At 42.7% G+C, this 23,436-nt stretch overlaps 1 protein-coding gene across 5 annotated transcripts in view; it reads left to right on the top strand.

Annotated features, from left to right (window-relative positions):
• The window catches only part of ARID5B (AT-rich interaction domain 5B), a 143,786-nt gene that overhangs the window by 67,322 nt on the left and 53,028 nt on the right, over positions 1-23,436 (top strand). For 4 of the 5 annotated variants that reach the window (XM_040702376.2, NM_001031220.2, XM_015288120.4 and 1 more), the window contains one exon: positions 7,860-8,090. In XM_040702376.2, coding sequence (XP_040558310.1) covers positions 7,860-8,090 — 231 coding nt within the window. Of the gene's footprint in view, positions 1-7,859; positions 8,091-10,123; positions 22,554-23,436 lie in introns of those variants that run through there. The other variant, XM_040702377.2, reaches the window with a different exon arrangement.

Raw genomic sequence — 23,436 nt, 5'->3', positions numbered from 1 at the left:
TCCTGGCCAGGCAGCAGCACAGGATGCTCCTGGCCTGAAGAAGTGGCTGAGGTGGGCAGGCAGGGCAGAGGGGAGCAGCGGCAGAGATGCCTCAGCACAGAAGCTTCACCTGGTCCTTGCCCTGCTCCTGTGGAGGCAGGAGGCTGGGACGGTCGCTTCCCTTTTGAGGAGACTTGGGAAAACTCCTTACCCAGAAATCCCTGCCAGCGAGGACTTCTGCTGGCTGTTTGCTGTCTCCATTGCTCTCTTAAGTTGCTTGATGTTGTGGAATAAATCCTTTAAGCTCTCTCTGTCTCAGTTTCTCTCCCTGTGTAATGGGGATAATAATTTTTACTCATCTCCATAAAGCAGTCCAAGGGCTGTGGATGGAAGGGTTATATAAAGCTGGAAATGACGATTGTCAGTCACTCTTCTTTGGAGCCTGGAAACACCTCATAAACCTGCTTCCTATGGCACGGGAGGGCCCGGGGAGTGCAGAGCAGGAGCCGCAGTTATGCGGAGCTGAGTATTGCATCGGGCTATGGAAAAGGGCACTGAATGTCCGTCTGGAAACTTTATTAAATTTCTTTTGTCTTCTTCAAAGTCAGACTTAGGGTTTAAACTCAAAGCGATTTGATGGGATAAATATTATGGAAGATTTAATTATATGGACCTGTTGTCAGTCATTGATGAACATGCCCTGTTTTGTCCCCACTAAGTAGGACTAGAACAAATCCAGCCCAAATCACTGACTGTTAAATGTTCTTCAATCATGTGCTTTACATAAACATGAGATGATGAGATGGTGCTGTCTTTTTTTTTTTTTTTTTTTTTAATTAATGACTGCATTGCTGTTGGGTGGAATAGTAGTTAAAATCTCCAGTAGGTTTGTAAGTCCTCTCTTTCAAATGTTACACTAATCTTAGGAATTCTCTGAACGACTGCTGCTCTTCTGGCTTTGTGACAGAAAACAGAGAGCTGGGGAAGTGGCACAAAATTCTCAGAATTAGCTCTGACTCCTCCTTAGAAGGGAAGAAATATCTGATACATGCAGAAAGGCTGCATCTGGTATTCTGTGTATTGGCAAAATAGCTTTTGCCTTTTGATCAATATAAAAGCAAAATCAGGCAGGCAGACGTCCACGTAAGAATTACAGGCAACTTGTTAACATCATCATTATCTGGTAAACATAAATGTAATCACTGTGTTCCATATCCTGCAACACGTTGCCTTTGTTCTTGATTGCATTAGCATTCAAATAGAGGGGGGTTCTCAAAGCAAGCGGAGTGGGTCCTGCTAACAAAGTAGTATCCCTGTTGTGTCAATAATTTACTCAAAGTGTTTAAAATCCAAAAACACAGATTTTCAGTCCTGTGTCACAGGGTTAAATCATTACTGTATTTGTCTTTATCTGGGAGAGAAATACGATTCTCAGCTTAATATTTTTAGATCTTGTAACTAATTAGTCAGTCAAGGCACACCAAGTGGCATTGCTAGAGTGAACAGGGACTGTGGGAATGAAAAGGCAGGTGCCTTGGAGGAACTGCAGTTGGTAAGCCCTCCTGATCCCCAAGGAAAGAGGGGCTTCAGTGTGCCAGAGCACTCAGGAGTGGATTTTTGGTGGTGGTGCAGTGACCCAAGCTCCAGCAACCTGGTGCAAGGGCACGTGGATTCCTGCTGCAGCTCTTAGCCTTGCCTCTATGCAGAGGATTAGATGCATGAGGTAGTCAAGCAAGGAGCCTGCCATAATGCAGTCTTGGAGGTTATTTCGTTGGGGAGCAGTCCTATCACTCAGAGGAGTGCCCAGAGAAGTAGGTGACAGTTGGCATTGCTTCTCAGCCAGCTGCAGTATCTGGGCAATTATAGGAGTTTTTTGGCAGGCTTGAGACTGGAGGGTGATCTGCAAAGGTGTTCTCATTTTGAGATTTATCTTAAAGGTCTTTAAGTCATAAAGACAGAGTTTCTTCTTCCTTCTTCTGGTACACTTGCAGTGTTCTGCTAATTCTGTTGCTCTTGGATTTTTTGAGGGGATTGGGTTCTTCATCTGCTTGTGCAGTAAGCTTGTTCTGCCTGCTGGCAAGCTGTTGCTGTGGCCTTTGGGATGTTGGTAGAAGAGGCATGTTTGAGATGCTCCCATCCAACCTACTGCTGTTGCTTTTAGCTGTGCACAGGTTGAATACGAGGAAAAATTTGTTGTCAGAGGGTTGTAATGCATTGAAACAGGCTGCCCTGGAAGGTGGAGGACTTTCCATAAAAGGGTAGATGTGGCTCTTAGAGACGTGGTTTAGTGGGCATGGTGGTGATGGGTTGATGGTTTGACTAGATACTCTTAGAGGTCTTTTTCAACTTGAATGATTTTATGTTTCTTTGATCTTCATCTCATCTCCCTGTGTTCGTGTGCTCGTCCTGCAGGACGATGTAGCTAAAGGAGCAGAACAGGGGAAGGAGAACTGGATCTGTCTTAAGTGCTAGAAGAGCAGAAGTCTTCTATCACAGATGACCTCTGTTTTTATGTCTTGGTGGCGAGTGTACCTCCTGGGAGGGGATGTTCTGGCGTGCATTTGAACCATTGCTTTGGCATAGGGCAGGCTGCATTGGTGGCATTCATGTCAGTCATTTGATCTGTAGGTCCAGTCTCTGGACTGAGCTAGTCATCATCGATGACAAGGCAGTAGTAACTCCAGAGAATGAAAGGATCTGAGCTTTACCAAAGAACAGGTTGTGAAGAGATCTGCCTGACTGTGGAGGGATGCGCTAAAACTCTGTTAGGGAATAAAAAGTGTCCAAATGGAATGGAGTGCATCCCCTCGTGTGTGTTTCAGTGTGTTGCTGAAGCCCCAGCCTCACCCCAGGCTCTGGGGCAGTGAGCACTGCTCTGAGTGGGTGGGGGACCACTTGGGAGCCCTGGCTGTCGTCAATCAGTACTGCTGGCCCTTGCCATCCCAGCGCCTCCACATACCCAGATGCACTGTCCCCCCTCCCCACCTGCTGCATAGCGGTGGTATGGCCGCACCATGCATACAAGCAGTGGTAAACTAATTATGATCTGTGCGTCCTGTGGGATGCCCCCTTAGTAGTGCAGCTAATGGAAGACGGCAGAGCGGCTCATACAGCGAGCAGGAGGAAGGCTGACGGACACCGCGCTGCTGCTGCTGCCTTCATTTTTGCTCTGTATTCCAAATAACTCCCCTGCTCAATTTGCTACCCACACAGCAAAGCATTGTCCCATTTTATCTGGTTCCCCCGATACTTCCATTGCTTATCGTATGAAGATCTGTGTTAACATTTATCAAAACAAATGGCGAGCCTGGGACCTTTTAAGTAGTTTTTTTAGTTAATAAAACCAATCTTCTACTTCTGTTATGTTAAAAGTACATTATCTTTTTATTACAAACTCTCTGCAGCTCAGTCTGTTTTCCTTCTTGGCAATTTCACGACTGCTCCGCTTGATCGCTGCATGGAGAATTACAAAATCATTAAGGGTGGGGCTTTACCAGCTGACTTACAGTACAAGCCATTTCTCAAAATAACCACAACACTGCAGCGCTGATGTGTAATTTACGTCACAGTGTGTTTTTATGAAATAGTTTGCGGCTTGTTCATTTAGATTTAGAACTGAGTATCTCTTCTCTCGCTTTTTAATCACAAGCTTTCTTCTTTTTTTTTTTCTTTTTTTTTTTTTTTTACTTTTTAATATTTTCCACTCCTCGCCTTGGCTGCCCTCCAATTTAACAGCTACAGGCAGGGGGAAAAAAAAGATCTTTTTTTCTTTTTTTTTTTTTTTTTTTTTCCTTTCGCCTGCAGTTTAACTGCGAGTGTGTTTTCCTCTTTGATGTACACAATTGCGTTAACTGCCTCGGAAGAGATGGTAGATCTGGGGCAGAATAAATCGCACCGGGTAGAGCGGAGGCTTTATAAAATAGATGCAAAAGTTTGGAATTTCAAACCATAGCAAGCGAATGACGCTATGCAGTCTCCTGCTCCAGTACATTTCCTTCTTAAAAATGACTTTCTGTATAATGTCTTGTAATTAGAACAGGAAATCATTGAGTAACTGGAAGAAGAATAAGAGCACTTAAACTGAAAAGAAAATTACCTTCTGAGAAATTATATTCACAATTTTTTTTTTTTCCTCTAAATTTTTTTCTTCACGCTGCGGTGTTGGTAATGATAGGAACAGATGTACGTACTCTTATCTGCATCATTGTTCTGCTGATTTTTTCTGGGAAAAGAAAGATGGTTTTCAGTAACACAAAAAAATGAATGGACAGAAAATGGGAAATGCCTAATTACAAAAAATATTCCGTGTCACAACAGAGTAGCAATTAAATTGAAACTTCAATATAATTATCAATAACAGTCGAGCCTGGAGCTGTGCCAGGCGCGTAAAGTTGCTGCTCAGCCTTTATGTGGTTGCTAGGAGCACGGCGAAAAGTATAAAGCTTCGAGAAAGGAATGTCTAATGTAATAAAGTAACAGAAGGTAGCATAAATCATTGTGAGAGCAGTTCGTATTGACGTTATTTTACTTAAATTGGGTTGAAACTAGACATTTAGTCTTACAAGAGGCACAAATTCATATTTCTTCTGAAGAAATAACTCTCTGCTTTCTGGGAAGGAGCGGAGCGTGTGCTTTCCTAACACAGCCCAATACATATTTGGAGCCTTTTAAGCAAAAATCTTTAAATGTTTGTTTCTGTTGGCATCCAAATGCATTTGCACTAATACGATTAAAGGAACTAAAGGGCAAAATACTTGGCAGATTTTGCAGTTGAGGTAATTAGGTACAGGAAGGAACATGCATAGTTTTTCCATCAAGCTCTATAAAATCCTGGTGTGAAGGTCTTTTTAAAGGAAAAAAAAAAACGCTAGCTGATGTTGGGAGTAGATTATGGCGGTTAGTAATAACATTGTAGTCTGATGTTTCCGAAACAAGCAAACAAAAAGGAGTTACATTTCTGTATTTCTCTGTTCTTTCTGTAAATAGTTCTGGCTCTGGATGGATTTGTTAGGAATGCATGCTTTTAGCAGGCTCTTTTTCTTTCGGGGCTTTTAATTGTCTTGCATTACATATTAAAAATGGTTGTGCTGATTTGAAAAGTCAGTTCTTGCATAGATTCATTGTGTTTGGCATTTCATGCATCTCTTACTTACAAAGACAACTTGAAGAACATGTAATCCAACATAAATGCCAGGCTGTGCCAAATCCCGGCTCTCTTTACCCCTCACAAAGGGAACTGTTGGATTACATCTGTGCATATATAGGCAGTGCTTGTAGCGCAGGGGCGGAACCGTGCGCTGTAATTACAGTTGCTCTGTTTTCAGCTCTGAAATATATAAGTAAATGAAAAATTGACATTGGAGGGGGGTTATTAAAACAAGTAATTATGGCATAAGCACAGGATTAGAGCCATTTCAGTGGAATCCTACAAGCAACATACTGTGGGTATTATCTTTTACCTTGTTTTCTCTACTGAAGCTACAGAGTGAGACACAGAAATACAGCACCGTGGTTTTCTAAAACCTCAGCCAAATGTTTTTAGAAATCACATTGGTCTTTTGGATTTTAATGAAACGCAATCAACATTTCAGTCCTCCTAACAGTAAACTCCTTCTGATGGTGTTTACCAAAAATATTCAGCAATGTACACTCAGCCTACTGCTAAATGACGTGTTAGATTGTGCTAGAAGAAAAATACTTCTTTGGGCTTGCATTTTATTAGGGATTGGTCTACTTTGATTTCTCGTTTCTTGTGTGGGTGTGGCTGAGAAAAAAAGTCTTTGTTCCAGGAACACTGTTTGTCTTTCACTAAACAAATCTTCAGTTTATTCAGTCTTTATTCATTCTTAGAGCTTTCTATTGAACATAGAGTGAGTGCATAAGGAGAGGAAAAAACGCATCATGAAGTACTCGGTGGAGTTGCACAAGCAGGGGGAAAAGTGATCCAATGAGAAATGGCGTGATTTTAATTTATGCCGTGGGTTTGAGTTAAGATGCTGGTCTGCAGGGATAGGAAGTTTGTATAATTCTGCGCAGGGTCTTAGAGCAGTTTGTCTAGAAAGTAATGGTTTACTACAAAGGCTCATGGAACGTACGTTTATATGCACCCTGTTTAAAAAGCTGACCACATCCTGGCTTGAGAAAAGCGCTGTCAGATCAACAGATTCAGCTCACCGCTATCTACGCAGAGGTATAAAGTAGTAATAACGGTCAGGCAGGCGTATATGAAACTCTCAGAGGAGCTAAAGGATGGATCACGTGCTTGTTAATTCCTAGAACAGGTTTCCTGATCTGATTTTGGGGTTTGCTAATAAAGAAGAGACTGACCTAATCCCAGGAGCAGTTGTCACGTTGTTTTGGAGGCTCGTGGGACACTTACTGAAATCGAGGCATGGCCACATCCTTATGGCTGAACAGAGATGCTAGAGCCAGAAAATTTTCACTTTCTCAGAAAAGTAACGTAAATGTTGTTTACCACAGTGTATTACTCTTACTTCGGTACACGAGTGGTTTCATCTCCCCACCTACCTCAGGGCTGTGGGCGAAGTTCTACGTTCAGGTGCTGTGCCCATAGAAGCAGGGCTTCCCCAGCCCCTCCGCTCTGCTGAGGTTTTTGCAGCGTTGCATTTGTCTGCAGTGGTGACGTTCTGGGCGATCTATCTGCTTCCAGAGACTTCTGAAAATGTAGGCTTTTGTGTGTCAACATTTCCATTGCCTCACGCAAATCAAGATGAGCTGTGTCTTTGTATTTAGCTGGAAAGAGCTGATCTGACATTTTTTTCAATATCTGAAGTGATTTTTACTTTAAGGCTAAGAAAGATGATTTCAGTATTAGTAATGGGATTAAATATTAGACCTTTTGTCTCCGTCAGAAGAAATAGCCGAGTTATTCAGTAATCAGGGTAAGCAGAAAATGTAAGCTGCGCTCTCTTGCTTTGTCTTCATTGGCATGCAGGGAAAGGCATGTTCAGCTGCCCCACCTGAGGAGATAAATGAGCATAAAAAGAAGTGCTGTTAAGTACTGGCTGCATACCTGCAAATGACTAATTTCTCATGTTTGCATCTCTGGATTTTTGCTGTTAGGTTTCCTGCTGGTTGTCATATGATGAAACTTGATTGTGATAGTTCAGCATCCGCCACCTTTATGCCCAATATCATGTAATACTCGGGGGAACGGAAAGAAGCGCGCTCGGGACTGCTTTACATTTTGAGCGTACCTTTCAGCAGTATGAGCTGCTTGGAAATTCATTTGCTCGTTGTGCTCTGTAGGTGTTTTATGGAGTCCTGCCACATTTGCAGTTAATATGAGGAAAGCTCCCTCCACCTGTTGAGCAGCTTCACACCGCGGCGCGGGTTGGAGCAGCCCTGCTCCTGTCCGGGGCCCTTTGGTGGCTGCCAGTATCAGGCACTTCAGAGGAGCCTCAGTAGCTGTGCTCTCTGGGGCTCACATGTTATTATTTCTAAAAGGTGTTAGGTAGTGCCAACACGAGTTCAGTGGGGCCGTATAGAAAGCTGAGTGAAAATGGCAGATAATATTTCTATCAAAGCAGCCAAGTTGTCAAAGGATGGTGAGCACTTTGATTCAGGCAATTGGCCAGCTTGTTCAGAGTGGGGTTTCCTTAGTCAGGTGGAGTCCCTTGTGGGGAGGCATGACAGAACTGGACAGGAATCCAGAGAAGAAGCTGTTTCAATAAATATTTTTAAATATTTCTATTTTTAACCTTTCTTCTGAAAAACACCGTGTTATAAAAGATAGATCTTGAGAAGATAATGAACTTTGGACCATGGGTTTTCTGCGCTGCTTGATTAACAGCCTTGTTCTATCTTTTTTTCTGATGTACTAAGAGTAATTCTCTTTTTCTTTTCTTTTCTTCTTCCAGGTGAGGATGATGAAGATTCAAACCTGCTAATTCTCAGCTACCCACAGTACTGTCGCTATCGTTCCATGTTAAAGCGCATTCAGGACAAGCCTTCTTCAATACTAACAGACCAGTTTGTTTTAGCCCTGGGTGGCATTGCGGTAACAAGCAAGAACCCCCAAATCTTCTACTGTCGGGATACATTTGATCATCCAACCCTCATAGAAAATGAAAGCATATGTGATGAGTTTGGTAAGTCACTTCACAGCTACTTTATTTTTCACACAATAAAGACATTTTACTTCTTCTTAGCTGTCCACCGGTTTCCAAGGGGAAAATGTGATTTCTTTAAAGTGAATCAATGCTATTTATTGTTTGGAATTTTAAGTACCAAATGTGCTCTTTCCTCTGAGTCTGAAGGCTTCTAGCTACTGCTCATCTCACATTTGCAGCTTGAGTTTATCACAATCAAAGGTAATGTTTCACGGACAGAGTATGTAGCACAGTTACTTAGTGTAAGTGAAAGGATCCCTTGTCTGGATTTGAAATTTATCTACTTTAACCATTAGCCTGTGGCCTGTGTCTTTGCAGAAGCTTTACAATGTGTGTTGTTTTGTTAAAGTCATTGTTGGTGCTATATGCTAATAAATGCAAAACAGGAAAACTCCCTGCGCATCCCATTGCTGCTGCAGAGCACTCATCAACCCTGCATCTGCTCCAAGGGCCTTGAACAAATGTCAGCTATAGACTGTGTGTTTCTGGCCTTCCTGAAAGATGGTTTTTTTTTTCAGCAGGAATTTCAGCTAGGAGTTTGATTTTCCATGTGCAGAGGCAGTTCTGAGAGGTGATCTCTTAATTCAAAGGGTATAGAGAATGCCGTGCCGCTCCAGGGGAGTCTGCAGCCCCTCACAGTTTGAGGGGCTGCAAGATGCGACTCCAATACCTGCCAGGTGATTTAACGCTTTGGTTTTGTTTTGCTTTGCATTATGTTGTTGAGTCAACCCAAGTGCAGAGTTTGTACTGGTGAACGTGTGTCGGAATGCATATTCTGCACACACACAGGGCAGCTCTAGTAATGGGTCCGTTGTAACATCTTTAGCAAAGTGCCTGTGCTGTGAGAATCAGGTTTTATTACCCTTACCACCAGATGGATGAGCGCCGTGTTTCATGCTAGCGAAATCTCCTTGTGTAGCAGTGGGCTGCACCTTTGCTGTGAGCTCATTAAAGCTCTGCAAGGAAGCTCTTGTGGTCTTCCAGACAATTTTTTAAATGTGTTTAATGCGTAATAATGGGAGCGAGAGGTAAGGTGCTCAGTAGTGCCTGTAATGGGAGAGTAACATCCCCTTTTGTCCTAACCCTAGCACGTTGGTTACCGGTGTTGTGCTCAGTCCAGGCCTTTGTTATGGTGGCAGAGAGGAGAGCCAGCTCAGCAGGTTTAGCTGAGGCATTTCAGTGGTGTGGAACTGCTCCTGTACCATGCACAGAGCAGTTCCAGGCAGGTAGGAGAGAGCTGTCCTCCTGTACTGTTGTCACTGGAGCACGTTGCTACTGTGAAGAGTTTTAATTTTGTGGCGTTGAGCTTTTACAAAATTAGGTCCAAACTGTCAAGTCCACTTAGAGTCACACCAAACATTACAGGCTTTGAATTATGATTATAAATGTTGGTTCCTTTTGGGGATGGGGAGGTGGAAAAAATGAATGAAATATCTGGGAAGTTTGGTCCAGTAACGCAGTAGTATTGTGCTGAGTTTTATTTACTCTGGACTTTAGCTTAGAATATAAAGTTCAGTTTTAATTGACTATCTTTCTCATATAGGAAAGGTTATTTGGGGCTTGAAGGCGTTTGATGAGCATACCATCTGTTTTCTACAGAGTATTTCATTCAGGGTCATTCCTTGATTACAGGTTTGTTGAAATAGTTGGATCCATAATGTAAGTGTATCATGGAATATTAGTAATAGATGAATCAAAGAGATGTGGAGTGATACAGAAACTACGCTCAGTGAACCATAGCAAGTGCTTTGTTCAGTCTCTGAAAGCTAACTATGCCATTCTCTTGACCTTTGCGAGGCAATTATCTCATTATCAAACCAGAGCCACAGAAATCTTTGCCATAGAAATTAATAATGTGTTTTTAAAATATAGTTTGGTTTAAGAAGCAGATTTTCTAAATGCCTATTAAAAAATAAAAAATTGACTATTCTTTAAAAATATTTTTTACAAAAATAATGATGTGGTAAAATTTGCAAGCCCTGCTGTGCTAGGAAGGAAAAACTAGCCAATGTGTGGTTCCATCTCTCTATTGCAGACTATACGGTGTCAATTATACTACCTTTGTTGAAGGCAACAGGCAAAGTGCCATTTTATCCCTTTCTTTGCTGGCAGGACAATAAAATGTACAACAGTTCATTATACAAACAGTTTATGTTGATATCATGTAGATTGATGTCACATGTGGAAAGTGATGACTGCTAGAGCTAAACAGAGGCAGGGTGGTATGGTAGATAAATGGATTACTCTAAGGCACTGGTATTTATCAGTCAAATCTGAGGGGGAGACCAAATTACAGAAATGTGGCTAAAATTCTGAGAAGGTGCTTATAAAGAGATCCAGACCCACTTAGTTTTGAGGGGCTTGGCTATTTTTTAACTTGGAAATGATAGAAGTGTGCAGAAAGATGAAGATGGGACCACGTATATTTCCCCATCACCTGGAATTCCCCAAAATCTAAAGCAAACACAAAATCTGGGGCAGTGTGGATGAAAAACACCTTTGTGAGATCCCAAGACTTCTGATGAGGATGCAGGGCTCCTTCAGAAAGTGCGGGGTGAAGGGCCACACCTCCTCTGAGCACTGGCACACCGTGCAAGACATACAGCTAATACCAAGGAGACACCAGAAACACCTCTACAAAGAGCCCCTTTCACTATGGCTCGTAGTTGTTGTTCTTGTTAGGCAGTTTTAATGGAGAGAAGTGTTTTTCCAGGAAGTATTATCCCAGGTTTTATTACACCTTTCTAACAAAAACATTTTGTTCTGCTCTGATTCCTTCTCATCCCTCCACCCTTTTTCCCCATTCTGAGGTTAACAAAAAAAAATAAACTAAGCAGGAAACGATCAAGTTTTGTTGACAGAAGTTGAGGTGGAAACTTCTGGGTTTTTGGTGTGAGATTTTTGTCTCTTGAAATAGGGAAGGTCTGTAGATGCTGTGCATCAGCTGGAGGAGATGTGTGAGGTGCTCCAGGCCTAGCTGCTGCGGGCAGTCCTGTGTGGATGGCCGCTGCCTGTCGTGGAGCTTCCTTCAGGGGTCAGGGCTGCGGGCAGCTCCAGCACGGGCTGCCACCACAAATACCTGCCGAGGGGGCCGGCAGCCTGGAGCCTCTGCCAGCATCTGCGCAGTCATGGCTTCTCTTCAACTCCAGGTCATTGCTACAGACAGTTGTCAAAGTTGTTTGAGTTAGCAGCCCCTGGGGTTGCTGTTGTGGAATAACTTTTCTAAACACAATTTCCTAGCATTTGCTGTGTGATCTATGTGAACTGGGCCTGTTTAGTCTGAGGAAAAGGAGGCTGAGGGAAGACCTTATTGCTCTCTCCCAATATCTGAAAGGTGCTTACAGCGAGAGCGGGGCTCGTCTCTTCTCACTGCTGCCAGGTGACAGGACGAGGGGAAATGGCCTTAAGTTGTGCCAGGGTAAGTTGAGGTTGGATATCGGGAAAAACTTTACAGAAAGGGTTGTTAAGCACTGGAATGGGCTCCCCGGTGAGGTGGTTGAGTCGCCATCCCTGGATGTGTTTAACCACCATTTGGATGCGGTGCTCAGGGATGTGATTTAGCAGAAGGTTGTTAGTTAGGGTAGTCTGGTTAGGTTGCGGTTGGACTCGATGGTCTTTAAGGTCTCTTCCAACCTGAGCAATTCTGTGATTCTATCATATATGCTGCAAGAGCAAAGGAATGAAAATATAGGGGTTCTAATAGTTTTCATTATAGACCAAAGAGATCTAGCTGGAGGCCAAGCTGCCTGTGCAGTGTCCAGAAGATGTGTTTAAGGACTGTGGGCCAGAAGTCAGTGTGCACAGTAGTTGCTACAACTGCATGCAACCTTTCAGTGCTTCCCTACCTGAAGGAGGTGACTTGATCTTCTACCAGGCCTGCACCTGCTCTGCTGCAAGGAGAGACTTTCAGGCCTCATTGGTGAGCATGGCTTCTTTCCTCAGCCAGCTGCAGGCTGCGTTGCAGAAGGCACGCGGGCCTCTCCCATGCACAGCTGTGTCCCTTGGCACAGACTGCACAGGCTTGGGGCTGCATGGTGCTACAGGAGCAGGAGAGTCAGGTGAAGGTGGGTTTCTGCAGCTCCATCACCTTCTCATGGCGAAAACCAACACAGAAAGATTTGTCACAGTGCTTTGCTGAATTAATATTGTAAATCTTGCCCACAACGGATGAACCAGAAGCTTGTCGTCCATTTTGTGTGCATGGGTTTGATTGCTGTACAAACAGGAGTGTGAGGGAAAACTGAATACCTTATTTCTTCTCAATTTTTTAAAAATGTATTTGGTAAATTTTTTATCATTCTTGCTTACTTTTGTAGCAAGCTGGGTCCAATGTGCCATTAAAAAAGCTATTCAGTCCCTGAGGTGTTGTAAACACATGTTGGCCCCTGAAAGAAGGTTAAAAGTTTTATTCTTTGCTGTAGAGGCCAATTTTTTGTAAAATATTTCATACCAAAAAGTGAGAGAACTGCATGCTGCTGTGGTATTAATATCATTTTTTCTTCTGAAAGAATGAAACTTCTCCATTTTACCATAAGAAGAGCAATGCAGAAAGAAACTTCTCATTATGTAAATGATACATAGAGGTGTTGCAATCCGCACTACCCACCCCTCTCTCCCCCTTCCTCCCAAAAAACTGACAACGTATTGCTTGCATGGGGAAAAACCATCTACATTCAAAACAAAACAAAGCAAAAGCAACTGTACCTTGACCAGCTCAGCTCTCTCTACTGAGCAATACAGAAAGCAGATTCTCTCATTGCTGGGAATGAGTTGGAGTGAGGAATGATTTTCCTAACCTCTGGGGTTTTCTGGGATATTTTCAGGACTTATCTACTTTCTCGTCATAGGCCAGGGAAACAGGGCTGCAAAGAAGGGAGGACTGTTCAGGGATAGGTCATGTGATGCAAACAACACGTAGGATGGGAGCTGATGGCTTCAGGGTATGGAGTGATATGGTACCCCTATAATGCATCTGAACTATGAGTTTGTGACTCATAGTTAAAATATGTGGTTTAGGGGGTAAAAGATAACAAAACAAAACCAAAACAGGGAATGAAACTTAAAAGAGAGGAAAGGAAAGAAAAAGACGAAAGAAGAAAGAATGTTTCCAGTCTAATGAAATGCAGGGTGTTACTGTTGATGACATTCTTCATTCGTGTGAGACAAAATAATCACCCTTAAGAATGAAAGTTTGGGGTTTTTTATGTTTTTCAGCAGAAGTGAAATGTCAGCATTTCTGCTATTGACAGTTTTGGTTACTTCCAAGATAATGTATATCGATGAAACTCAGCAAGGCCAGTAAAGAGCTTCCTCTGATTCTGGGTCTTCTAATCTCAGGTCTTCTAATCTTCTCCTATCCCATTAGGTGATCACTTGTCCAGAAGGTAGGCACACTAATATTCTTTCCTCTTCAAGATTTCCTTAGTCTGTATCCATCTGCTGCTTCAAATCTCTGCTGAGTGTCTTTATCAGTGTAGTTCATAACTACGTTTTAATAATCAAGAATAGTTCCTAAGTTAATTTAGCCAAAATTGGTATCTGCTTGATGTGGCCAGCTTTCATTCTTCTTAAGAACAGAGGAAGATCAACATTTAGTCTCCAAAACTGGCTAGAAGAAGTGTTTTATCACTCGTGCAGTTATAGTAACTTAACAAGTCATAGGGATGTTTAATCAGCTGGTATTAACTCTGATTAACTACAAGATTCACATGAGTGTGCCATCAGTTCCCCACCTTTCGATACCAGCATCCAGCATGGGGTTGTGCAGGCAGCTCAACAACGGAAGAGCCTTTTTTTTCCTTTTCTTTTTCAATTCTGCATTTTTAGGATGTTGTATGTCTTGTGCACAGAGGGGTCTCCTACCCTTTGCATCTCCCGGGCAGATGGACACCCAGCTGGGTCAGGGCAAAGGCTCAAGCTGGTCGGGCACTGCGCCGGCTGAATCTCATCCTGTGTGACATGCACACTGTAATAGTGGAAACAGAAGCTTGCTTTTTCTCCCTTCAAAACACACTCAAAAGCTCTAAAATCCTCTTTTTACCTCTACGTTTTCCTCGGTGGCATTTTTCTTTTTTGAGTTTTTAGATAGATGCATTCAGGCTATCTTAGCACAAAAATTGGATTAGAGTGGGACCACCATTGGTGCTCCTCTGGTAAGAGTGGAACATTGAAGCATTTAGAAATGTGATGGGAAGAGCACGGAGACCTTCTTGTAGGATGTTGCTAGGGCCCCTTTAGATGGAGCTTTGTGGTGGCATCTTCAGGAGTCTGGAAAACATGGACAACTTTTCCTAGGCCCTGGGTAGTGTGGCTTATCTAAATATTTCAAATTTTAACTTTCTCAAAACAAAAACAGGACGTAGCTGGAGGGGAAGTAGTGATTAATGCATAATAGTGCTATATACAATGTAGATAGATAAATGTACATTTCCTCCCCCTCACACCCCACCGCTGCAAACATAAGCTTTTAGCCTGAAAAAGAAAATCTGGAAATGTTCTGGATTCTGGTCAGACCTCTTTCTTATTTTGTTAATTCAACTGTAGAGTGAGATATTAATGATCCCCAGATGTTGTTTATAATGATTGATTTTTCAGTTGTGAAAAAATACTTGCAGTTTTTTTAAACAATTGATATTTTCTAGTGTGCTCTGCAGCGTTTGAATAACATGTCTGAAGGCAGAGCTGTTTATATGCCCAACATAATTGCTTCTGTTAAGTGATTTCTTCATTCTTAACATTTTTAGCTCTAATTGCTTTTCCCCCATACATCTAAAAATAAATATTTGCAAGTTTTGCATTCTGTCACTCATTGCAATGCATAAAATATTTGTATACTGAAAGCAAAAGGCACCGATAAGGGGTCACATTCTGTCTCACTGAGAGTGGTGTAAATCCCGTAAGACTCCCTTCACTTCAGCAAATGTTACTCAGGCTTTCACCAGTTAACCAAGGGCAGAATCTCACCCAACATTAACAGCAAGCTGCTAAGTGAGCATAAGTAATGTGTGGTAGAGTAAGATAAAATACCTTCCTGTCTGCAAGAACTGTTTTATTTTTACTTTTTTTTTTCTTCCGTGCATTTTCACTAGCAACCACAGCTGTAACCAGGATAAATACTAAGATTATAAATACTAAGATACTAAGACTATTTCTCACTCCAGAATACCATAGTCGGAACTCCTCTAAGGCCTGCTTCTGCAGCACAGCTTGGGTGCTCAGTGCTGCTCCATCCCTGCAGGCATCAGATACGGGATGTTGGGCAAAGGGCTGCCCCTTCCTCCTGCCCCCACCTTCTGCTGCAGCCACTGGGGCCAGCCATGCCAGGGGCTTGGCCTGGGGCCTCGGGCACCTGTGCCCCCTGATGTGGCTCAGGGTGGTCATGGGGAGGTAGATGAGACCTCCGTGGCAGAGCGATGGTGCTCCCACCTCCAGTCCAGTGCTTTTGCTTGGAAGGCTCCTTTCCTTTTCTGTGCTCTGGTTGAGTAGCGGACACATGACAGTACTGTTGCGTGTTTCCTTATCCTGAGTTTGGCAGGGGATGAATGTGTCCTTGCAGCAAAACAGGGTTAGGGAGTGTGCCGCTCTCCTGTGCGTGATCATTGTAAACTACCACGTGGGCTTTGTTGTGTGTTGCATACGCCTGCTTTCTTGGTGGCCATTCACCAACTGGTGGTAGGTGTCAGCTGTGTGGCTAGTTTTACATTTCCCTCATCAAAATCACTTTTTGTCCTTACATCAAAAAGCAACCTGAGCGGCATCCATCACAAGCATGAGTGTGATGTCGGAGGTGTGCAGTTTCATTGCTGGAACCATCTTCTCGCTATCCTCATGTTGAACAAGCACTCACGAGAGCATCCTCACGTGAGTGTTCTGTGCCCCAGTGCCCAGGGACCACGGGACTGCGCTGCGGGGCCGGGGGTAGAGCGACAGTCCCGCCTCCCTGCCCCGCGAGCAGAAGGAGAAGTGGTTTGTGTCAGAATATGGTCACATTCTTCTGATTAAACCCGCTCGAAAAAGACAACATTGTAATATTTTCCAGCGACTGTTTATCATGAATTACGTCAGCCTCGGTTTAAATTGCTATTATTTCTCCTTAATGCTTCTTGGTGCCTGCATAATTTACAGCATTGGCAGCTGCGGGACTATGAAATAACCTTTCACAACCGCCATACAATAGTAAAGAACATGAAGTTTTTGTTGTTAATTATTATGGGTCTCCTTTAACTTTTTTACAAAGTGACATAAAATATTGTTGAGGTATTTATGGTTAAAGCTACTTTTACATGGATCTATTTTGCTTCTGGCTAGTTCTTAACTAAAGCAGTCATTTGTGGTTATTATGCCTTGGGAGATATTATGTCAGAACTGGTTTAGGAGTATTATTATGTATCACATGTCATATATTACATGTCAGCACTTGAGGCTGTCTTTCAATAAAAACAAATGTAATTTCAGTTAATGGTCTTTTAGGTATAGGCCATTTGTAAACTTACCTGAGTTCATTTGAAGGTATACTAAAAAGCTTTGTTCTCGTGGAGTGCACTTGAGTAATTTCATTTTGGCTTCGGATGGAATTTCCAAAATATTTGTCATTGTTTCAGTCGGAGGGTACTGCCTCTAGAAAGCAAACAGTTTCCCAATCCCCAGGTTAATGTACACATTTAAGGAGCTGCAACTGTTACTCATTACTTTGTTTACTTTTCCCCCTTTGAGCTCCTGCTTCCCGGGTTCCCCGGTGCGGGCTGGGGGCAGTATCCCAGGCAACTAAGCCACCTAATGATGATGCTGCGCGGCACTGCCCAAATGAATGGCTTGTACGTCTGGAGATAATCCATGGGAGAAGGGTGGTAGAAATTAAAGGTTGCAGGCAAGTTTTGAGTTTCCTTGTAGTTGCACATCAAATCTGGAAAATGCAAACTTAGACAAAGCAAACTTTGAATCAGTATGTCATTCCCCGTGGTCTCAAATACTATGCATATTTTCCAGTACTTATTTGAAGCAAGAAGTGAGGCGTACAGGGTGTGCCAGAAATATTACAAAGAGTGAAAACACATGAATGACTCATGTGAACTTCTTGTTGCTTTTTTTTCTTTAGCATCTAATTAGTTAATTACTACTACACCAAAAAAACAACAACAACAAAAAGTCATGATTTCTCTCCCCCACCTATGTTTGAGCACCAAAAAATGATCAAAGCCTGTGTTTGTTTCTAGTTCCATTTTACTCCATGGGACCACCGGTTTTGGTGGCTTCGTTCTTGGGAATGGAAGCCCTGCTGGGCAAAAAATGAGCCTCTGTCCCCGCACGGACAGCCAGGCGGATGGTGCCAGGGTGCCAATGTGAAATTAGAACGGGAAGAAAAGAGCAGGGGGAGCATCTCGTGTGCTACTGGGTTGGAATTTAATAAGAGAGACATAAAATGGAGCGGAATTTGCCTGGACACTGCAGGATTTTTTAATATTAGGCACCATGCTTGATTTCCCTGGAAATGAGTGAGCAATCTGAATTTAGAGTTGTTTGGAGGGGGGAGGACGCGTTTCTTTCTCTTTTTTAATCAAAGGCATTTCAGCAGCCGATCCAAGTGAAAAGGGGATCTATCATTACGTAAGAATGTAGCAAACTTTCCCGTTTAATGAATGAATATTAGCTATTTCTGAAGCAGATAAAAGATGGTAAAAGAGGGAGACAGAGCTGACGTCTTAGAGATTTTAATAAAGATTGAAGTTAGTAGTGAAAAGGTCAAAGTGCCATTTGTTGAGCCCCTGCTTCTGGCACGGTTTCAAAGCTTGCAGTGCTGACTGTGGGGCTGTGATGTGTGTTAATGAACAGTTGTGGCACTTAACTGAGATCATGGGTTGGTCACATGAATATATATAAAAGATAGGAGCGGAGATTTTTTCCCCCCTTTTCGCTGCAGTTTGGCTGCTGGAAGGACTGAACAATTAGAAGAGCTGTTTGAAATGTCTGAACACCACATAAGTCCCCTAGTCTGTAAGGAAAACGAGCTAGGAATAATAGAATACTGCTATAGTTAAATATAGTTATTCAAAATTGTTTTTAGCTACAGATGTTATGCCATTTTAGAAACTTAGACTAAATAATGTCAGATCTTGTTTGCTTTTTTAGTATGTTACTCGTTTATTGGGAAATTCAAAATTTAAAACAGCTGGGAAAGGGTTTGGTGTTCACTAAGTAATCTTTAAAATGTGTACATTTCAGTGTTACTCTTACAGAGCTGTTTAAAAATGACTGAATTGTATATTATAGTTATAAAGTTCTGTAAACACGCTCCGCCGTGTAAATGACAGGGAAACGTGAAATGGGAAAACGAGATAATTCTGCAGCCAAATTTTATGTGTTACAGACTTGATAAAACAGCAAATGGGTTTCTCAGTTTAAACAATTTGCAACTTCCAGGAACGTGCATGGAGGTTACAAACACTGTGTATAAAATAGCAGCAGAAAATAACGTTCATTCTCCTCTAGTTCTCCCTTTGATGTTTATGTCAAGACGAAGGAGTTAATTTATCTAAGAGTTTCTCTGCGTGAGTTGGACTGTACAAAAGCAATCATGTAGAAATAATAGACTACCATTGGAAGTGCTGTACTATTGCAGTTTTAATAGCTCTTCAGTTCTGCTCAACAATTAGTCCATACATTTTATAGCTGTGTCTTTAAGAAACTGGCACACTCAGCAAAATCAGAGTAATTGGGAGATGATGCAATGTGGAGAGAAATCAGAGGAAGAAAATTAATTGAAAAATAGCCTTTTCTTTGTTTTGTGTTTGCTTTCTTAGGAAATTTTAAACACTGCAGTAGTAATTACCGGTGGGTGAGATTCCTGCAGAATGTCAGTTCCACGTGGCTGCATTTTTGTGAATTTATTTTTGTTTGTTTTTAAATTAAACTACAAAAGAGGCAAGCCGAGGCATTAGAAAGTTTTGCTTTGCTTTTCTCTTTGTGAATTGAGCGAGGGCATTAACTGTGATCAGGAGGAGTCTTTTGGTTTTCTTCCACTCTACTGACCAGTGCTGCTGGAGGAAGTTCTCAGTACCTGTCAGCATCTACGTAAAAGTGATCAGACAGATCATGGAGGATATCTGAATTAGTTCGTATTTTCAGAGCTGCGGAACCAAAGGGGCTGCAGCAATCCCTCTGTTCTCATGTCCACTGGAGAAGGTGCTGCTCTTTGCTAAAAGGGTATGAGCACCCGTCTTCCAGGGAGAGCCAGTGGATGCTGGGACTTTCTTCAGATGGCTTTTTTTTTCATAAATCACTACTGAATAAGGAGACAGTTAAAAAAAAAATGGCAGTATCTCGCTCCAAAGATAAATAAATAAGTAAGCGTTGCTTATTTGTGGGTTTCTCATCAGCAATTAGGACTTTGTAATGCTTTTTAATGGATTTATTGTCCATTATGAAGCAAAGGTCAGTGAAGCAGTGAGAATTTATATTTCAGCTTAAGTTTGGGCCTAGATAATATATACAGTTGTGTCTTTTAGTGATCAAACAAGCATTGCCTTGTGCCTTGGGGCTGCTTTGTTGGTCTTAATGCCATGAATTACCGAAGGGCAATGGCAGATAACCAGTTGACTAGAATAGGAGGGCAAACCTGCTTCTTAGCTGGATAAGCAGGGGAACAGTGAAAAGAAATAGAGAGGTGTTACTGCTGCTGTGTGTAACACTAGAGGAAATCATTATCAGAGCCCCTAAGAGCTAACATTTTGGTTAGTCATTCAAATGATTATGGCTTTCTGCAAAAGGATGATGCTATTTCATGGGATAACTGCGCTGCTAATGCTCCACTGCATTATTCTGAACTACAGGCTGCAGAGAAACATGAAAGAGCAGAAGGAGTTTATGACAGATTTTTTCCACCTTCAGTTTTGTTCCTGAGCCCGATGCCCGTGTTTTGCATGTTGAAATACTAGATAGGGTTGAGGAAAGACCCAAAGAACAACTCATGGAATGAGGATGTCTCCAAGTGAAAGACCAAAGAGTGTTGAGCCATTCAATGCATGGAGGGAAAAGGTACAAAGGGGCCCGATCGTGGCTGGGTAGCACCTCCACGAGCAGATCCTAGGATCACAGAATGGCTTGAGTTGGAAGAGACCCTAAAGCCCATCCAGTTCCAACCCCCTGCCATGGGCAGGGTTGCGACCCTCCGGATCAGGCTGCCCAGGGCCCTATCCAGCCTGGCCCTGGGCACCTCAGAGGATGGGGCACCCACAGCTTCTCTGGACAGCCAGATCTGTGACTGCAGGGGCCTCTCTAATGTGGTGAACAGGCACATAGTAGTACCCAGTCCTACAGAGAGGGAACAGGTAAATTAATGATGAAACTAAGGCACAATTATCTAGCAGTGAGGGGTAATTACCCAGGGGAACAGCTTAGCTAGAGGTAACATAGATTCTTTATTACTTCAAGCTTTTAAATCAAGGCTGCTTTCCAAACGACATGATCCTTACCCAAACAAGATACTGTCTTCATCCAGCAGTCACTCTGAAGTTGTATAGGCAGAAAGTAAACAAGGCAATAATATCCTACTGTTTACTTCTGGCATTGAAAACCATTATTGTATTAATATTAAATCACTTGTAGCATCTGAGTCAGCAGAGGTTAGGTTGTGCTGGACCGTTGCACATTCATTATTACGCAGTAAACCAAACCTTCCTAAAATTTGCTCTATGCTCTCAGCACCAGCCTGAGCAGTGCCTGTCTCAGAGCACCAACCCTTGCTACAGTCTTGGGGGCTTTGCCCAATCTGCAGTGGGGGGCCCAGCTCAGGGAGGATCTGCCCCACTTCAGATCACCTAAACCATCGCTGCCAGGGGCTTGCTCCTCAGCTGAAGTGTAACTGGAAAATGTAACATGATAGCATCTCATTTAAATACGCTGTTACAACTACAAGATCTTGTACAGACTTAACCAACTCCATGAGTTTTCCCTGATGGGTCCTTCACAGACATCTTCAGTCACCTTACCTCTTTCTGTAGTGGCTTTAAAGAACATATTAATTAAAAAACAGGTGTTTGCAACAAGTGAGTAATAGAAGAGGAGGAATTCATTTGGAATCAGCAGTTTCAGACCGCAGAAAGGGTAAGAGAATATGTGAAAGGGCTAATGGTGATCATCCTGCTAACATGAATGACATTCCCAGACTCTGCTGCTGCTCCAACAGAGAAGCATGGTGTGACCTCCATCTCTGTCGCCACCCTCCTATGTTTCCTATCAGATCTGCAACTGCAGACGAAGCTGACCTCCCACTGAAAGCAACTCTTGGCTATGGGTTGCCATGTTTACTTTCAGGAGGTGTTGATTCTCCTTCCCACTTCATTCATTAAATAAATCACTTCATCTTGCTAACCTCAGGTGAACTTTGGAACTCTGTTTAGATGATCCTGTGTCCTTTACATGCTTCCACAGAAGCAGAGCACAAGTTTGAAAATCAGGCTGAGGATTATTCCTGGGGTATTTAGGACCCATTTGCTCAGAATACCACGTACAAATTCAGCAGTACAGTTGCCCTCATTCCTTTATATATCCTGATTTTGCAATGAACCATAATCATTTGACCAATTTGCCAAAAAAAAAAAAAAAAAAAGGTTCTTTGTGGGTTTTTTTGGTGTTGGTGGTTTTGAAAGGCACCCTATAATTAGGCTGAATATATGTATGTTGTGAATGTTTAGTTACGATAGAGATGGGTTTATTGTAAAACAAAAAAAGGAAAAATTACCTAGCTGCAAATCCTAGCGGTTGTTTAGTTTAGAAGTTTAAGTCAATTTATGGAAGTCTGTGTTTACTGTCTTCAGAACTTGATCATGACATTGGAATGTATTTTGGAAAAAAAGACCCTATAAAATGAAATCCACATTTACGGGTAAGGAGCACAGAGCACTTAGGATCAGCAGTGAGACTGGAGCGTCTCTTTGAAGTGCAGCAAAGAGGAAAGCTTGCCAGTGCCATTTTGGGTTTGGAAGGCAGTGAACTGATATGCTCAGGAAGTTGTAATGCTGTGTAACAGAGGACGGACCCAACACCATTAGTTTCATGGTGAAAATGTGGACCGTGATATCCCAATGACAGCAGTCTGGAGATAAAACTAGATCTGAAGCACTTAATTTAAAATAAAACTTTATTATAAAAGTCAGTTCTCCTAACATGCTGCTTTTGTGCTGCGCTGTGAGTAATCGCCGTGACTCATCTCGCCTCTGACATGCTGCAGCCATCAACATTCCCAGCCACGAGTGTTGCCCTTTATAAAGGAAATATCCTATTTTTGGTATGGCAATGTCCTCAGTTTTAAAGAATTTTCCTCCTTTAAAGCGCTCAGACAATTAATGCCTCATGCATGTATTCAACAATAGTTGCCTAGCAACCCTCAGAACTATTCGGGAGAGCAAAGGGAGCTGAGATGAATGAACCTCAGTGGCTCCCATGCAGGTGAGCCAGAGAAGGCACATGGCTGTGCTGCCTCTAGGGGCTCCGCATGTGCCCATGGGGAGGAGCAGCCCCAGAGCAGCATTGCAGGCTCCAGCTGGAACCTTGGTCAGGGGCAGAGATGGGGCAAGGAGGGCAGTCCTGTGGCCAGGTGCAGTTCCAGGAGGGATGCAGTTTGTTGGCTTTCTTCATTTTGGAAGCCTACGCCAAAACAATATGGATAAAGTGGTTAAAGTAAATAATGGAAAACAAATGAACTCTGCTTAATTGACAAGGAAAATTTTGCCATCTTGTATTGCACTCCACCTGCAGCTGGAGTAGGGTCCTACTTAGCTTAGTGGAGATTTCCAGGCCGAGGTCTAAACGCAGGACACTGATGTGTGACACTGAGCTCTGGCTCTTCTCTGGTACTGCCACTTGATTCCTACTTTTTCCCTTCTGGAGTAACTTTGACCTCGCATGAAGTTTTTCTCTCTCTTCTGGAGATGTGCCGTTTGAAGAAAATAGAAATCTTTCCCCCACTAATTCCCTACAGCCACCATGTTTCTGTTTCCGTTTTGATCTTTTCTCCAACAAAAAGATCAAAATGAAATGGTTGGTGTGGGGCTGTAATGCCTTAACTGTATCAAGCTGAGCTGAAATTCTGCTTTGGAGACCCCTCTCAACAGCGGGGCTGCATGCGAGCACCATGGCAGTGCTGCTGTGTGCCCATCCCGTGCCCATCCCCATCTCCACACCCCCATTCATGAGGAAAGTGATGAAATTCTGGCATTTTCCTGTTGGATAGAAATCGTATTTTTGACCATCTCAACGACAAAGGTAAAGGTTAAGAGAAAGGTTGGGATTTCCGTGGTGATGTAACTTAGATCAGAATATGGCATTGAAG

This window comes from Gallus gallus, chromosome 6, assembly GCF_016699485.2.
Source record: "Gallus gallus isolate bGalGal1 chromosome 6, bGalGal1.mat.broiler.GRCg7b, whole genome shotgun sequence".
Classification (NCBI taxonomy): domain Eukaryota; kingdom Metazoa; phylum Chordata; class Aves; order Galliformes; family Phasianidae; genus Gallus; species Gallus gallus.
The sequence above is the reverse complement of the archived record's forward strand: the minus strand, read 5'-3'. Positions and strand labels throughout refer to the sequence as shown.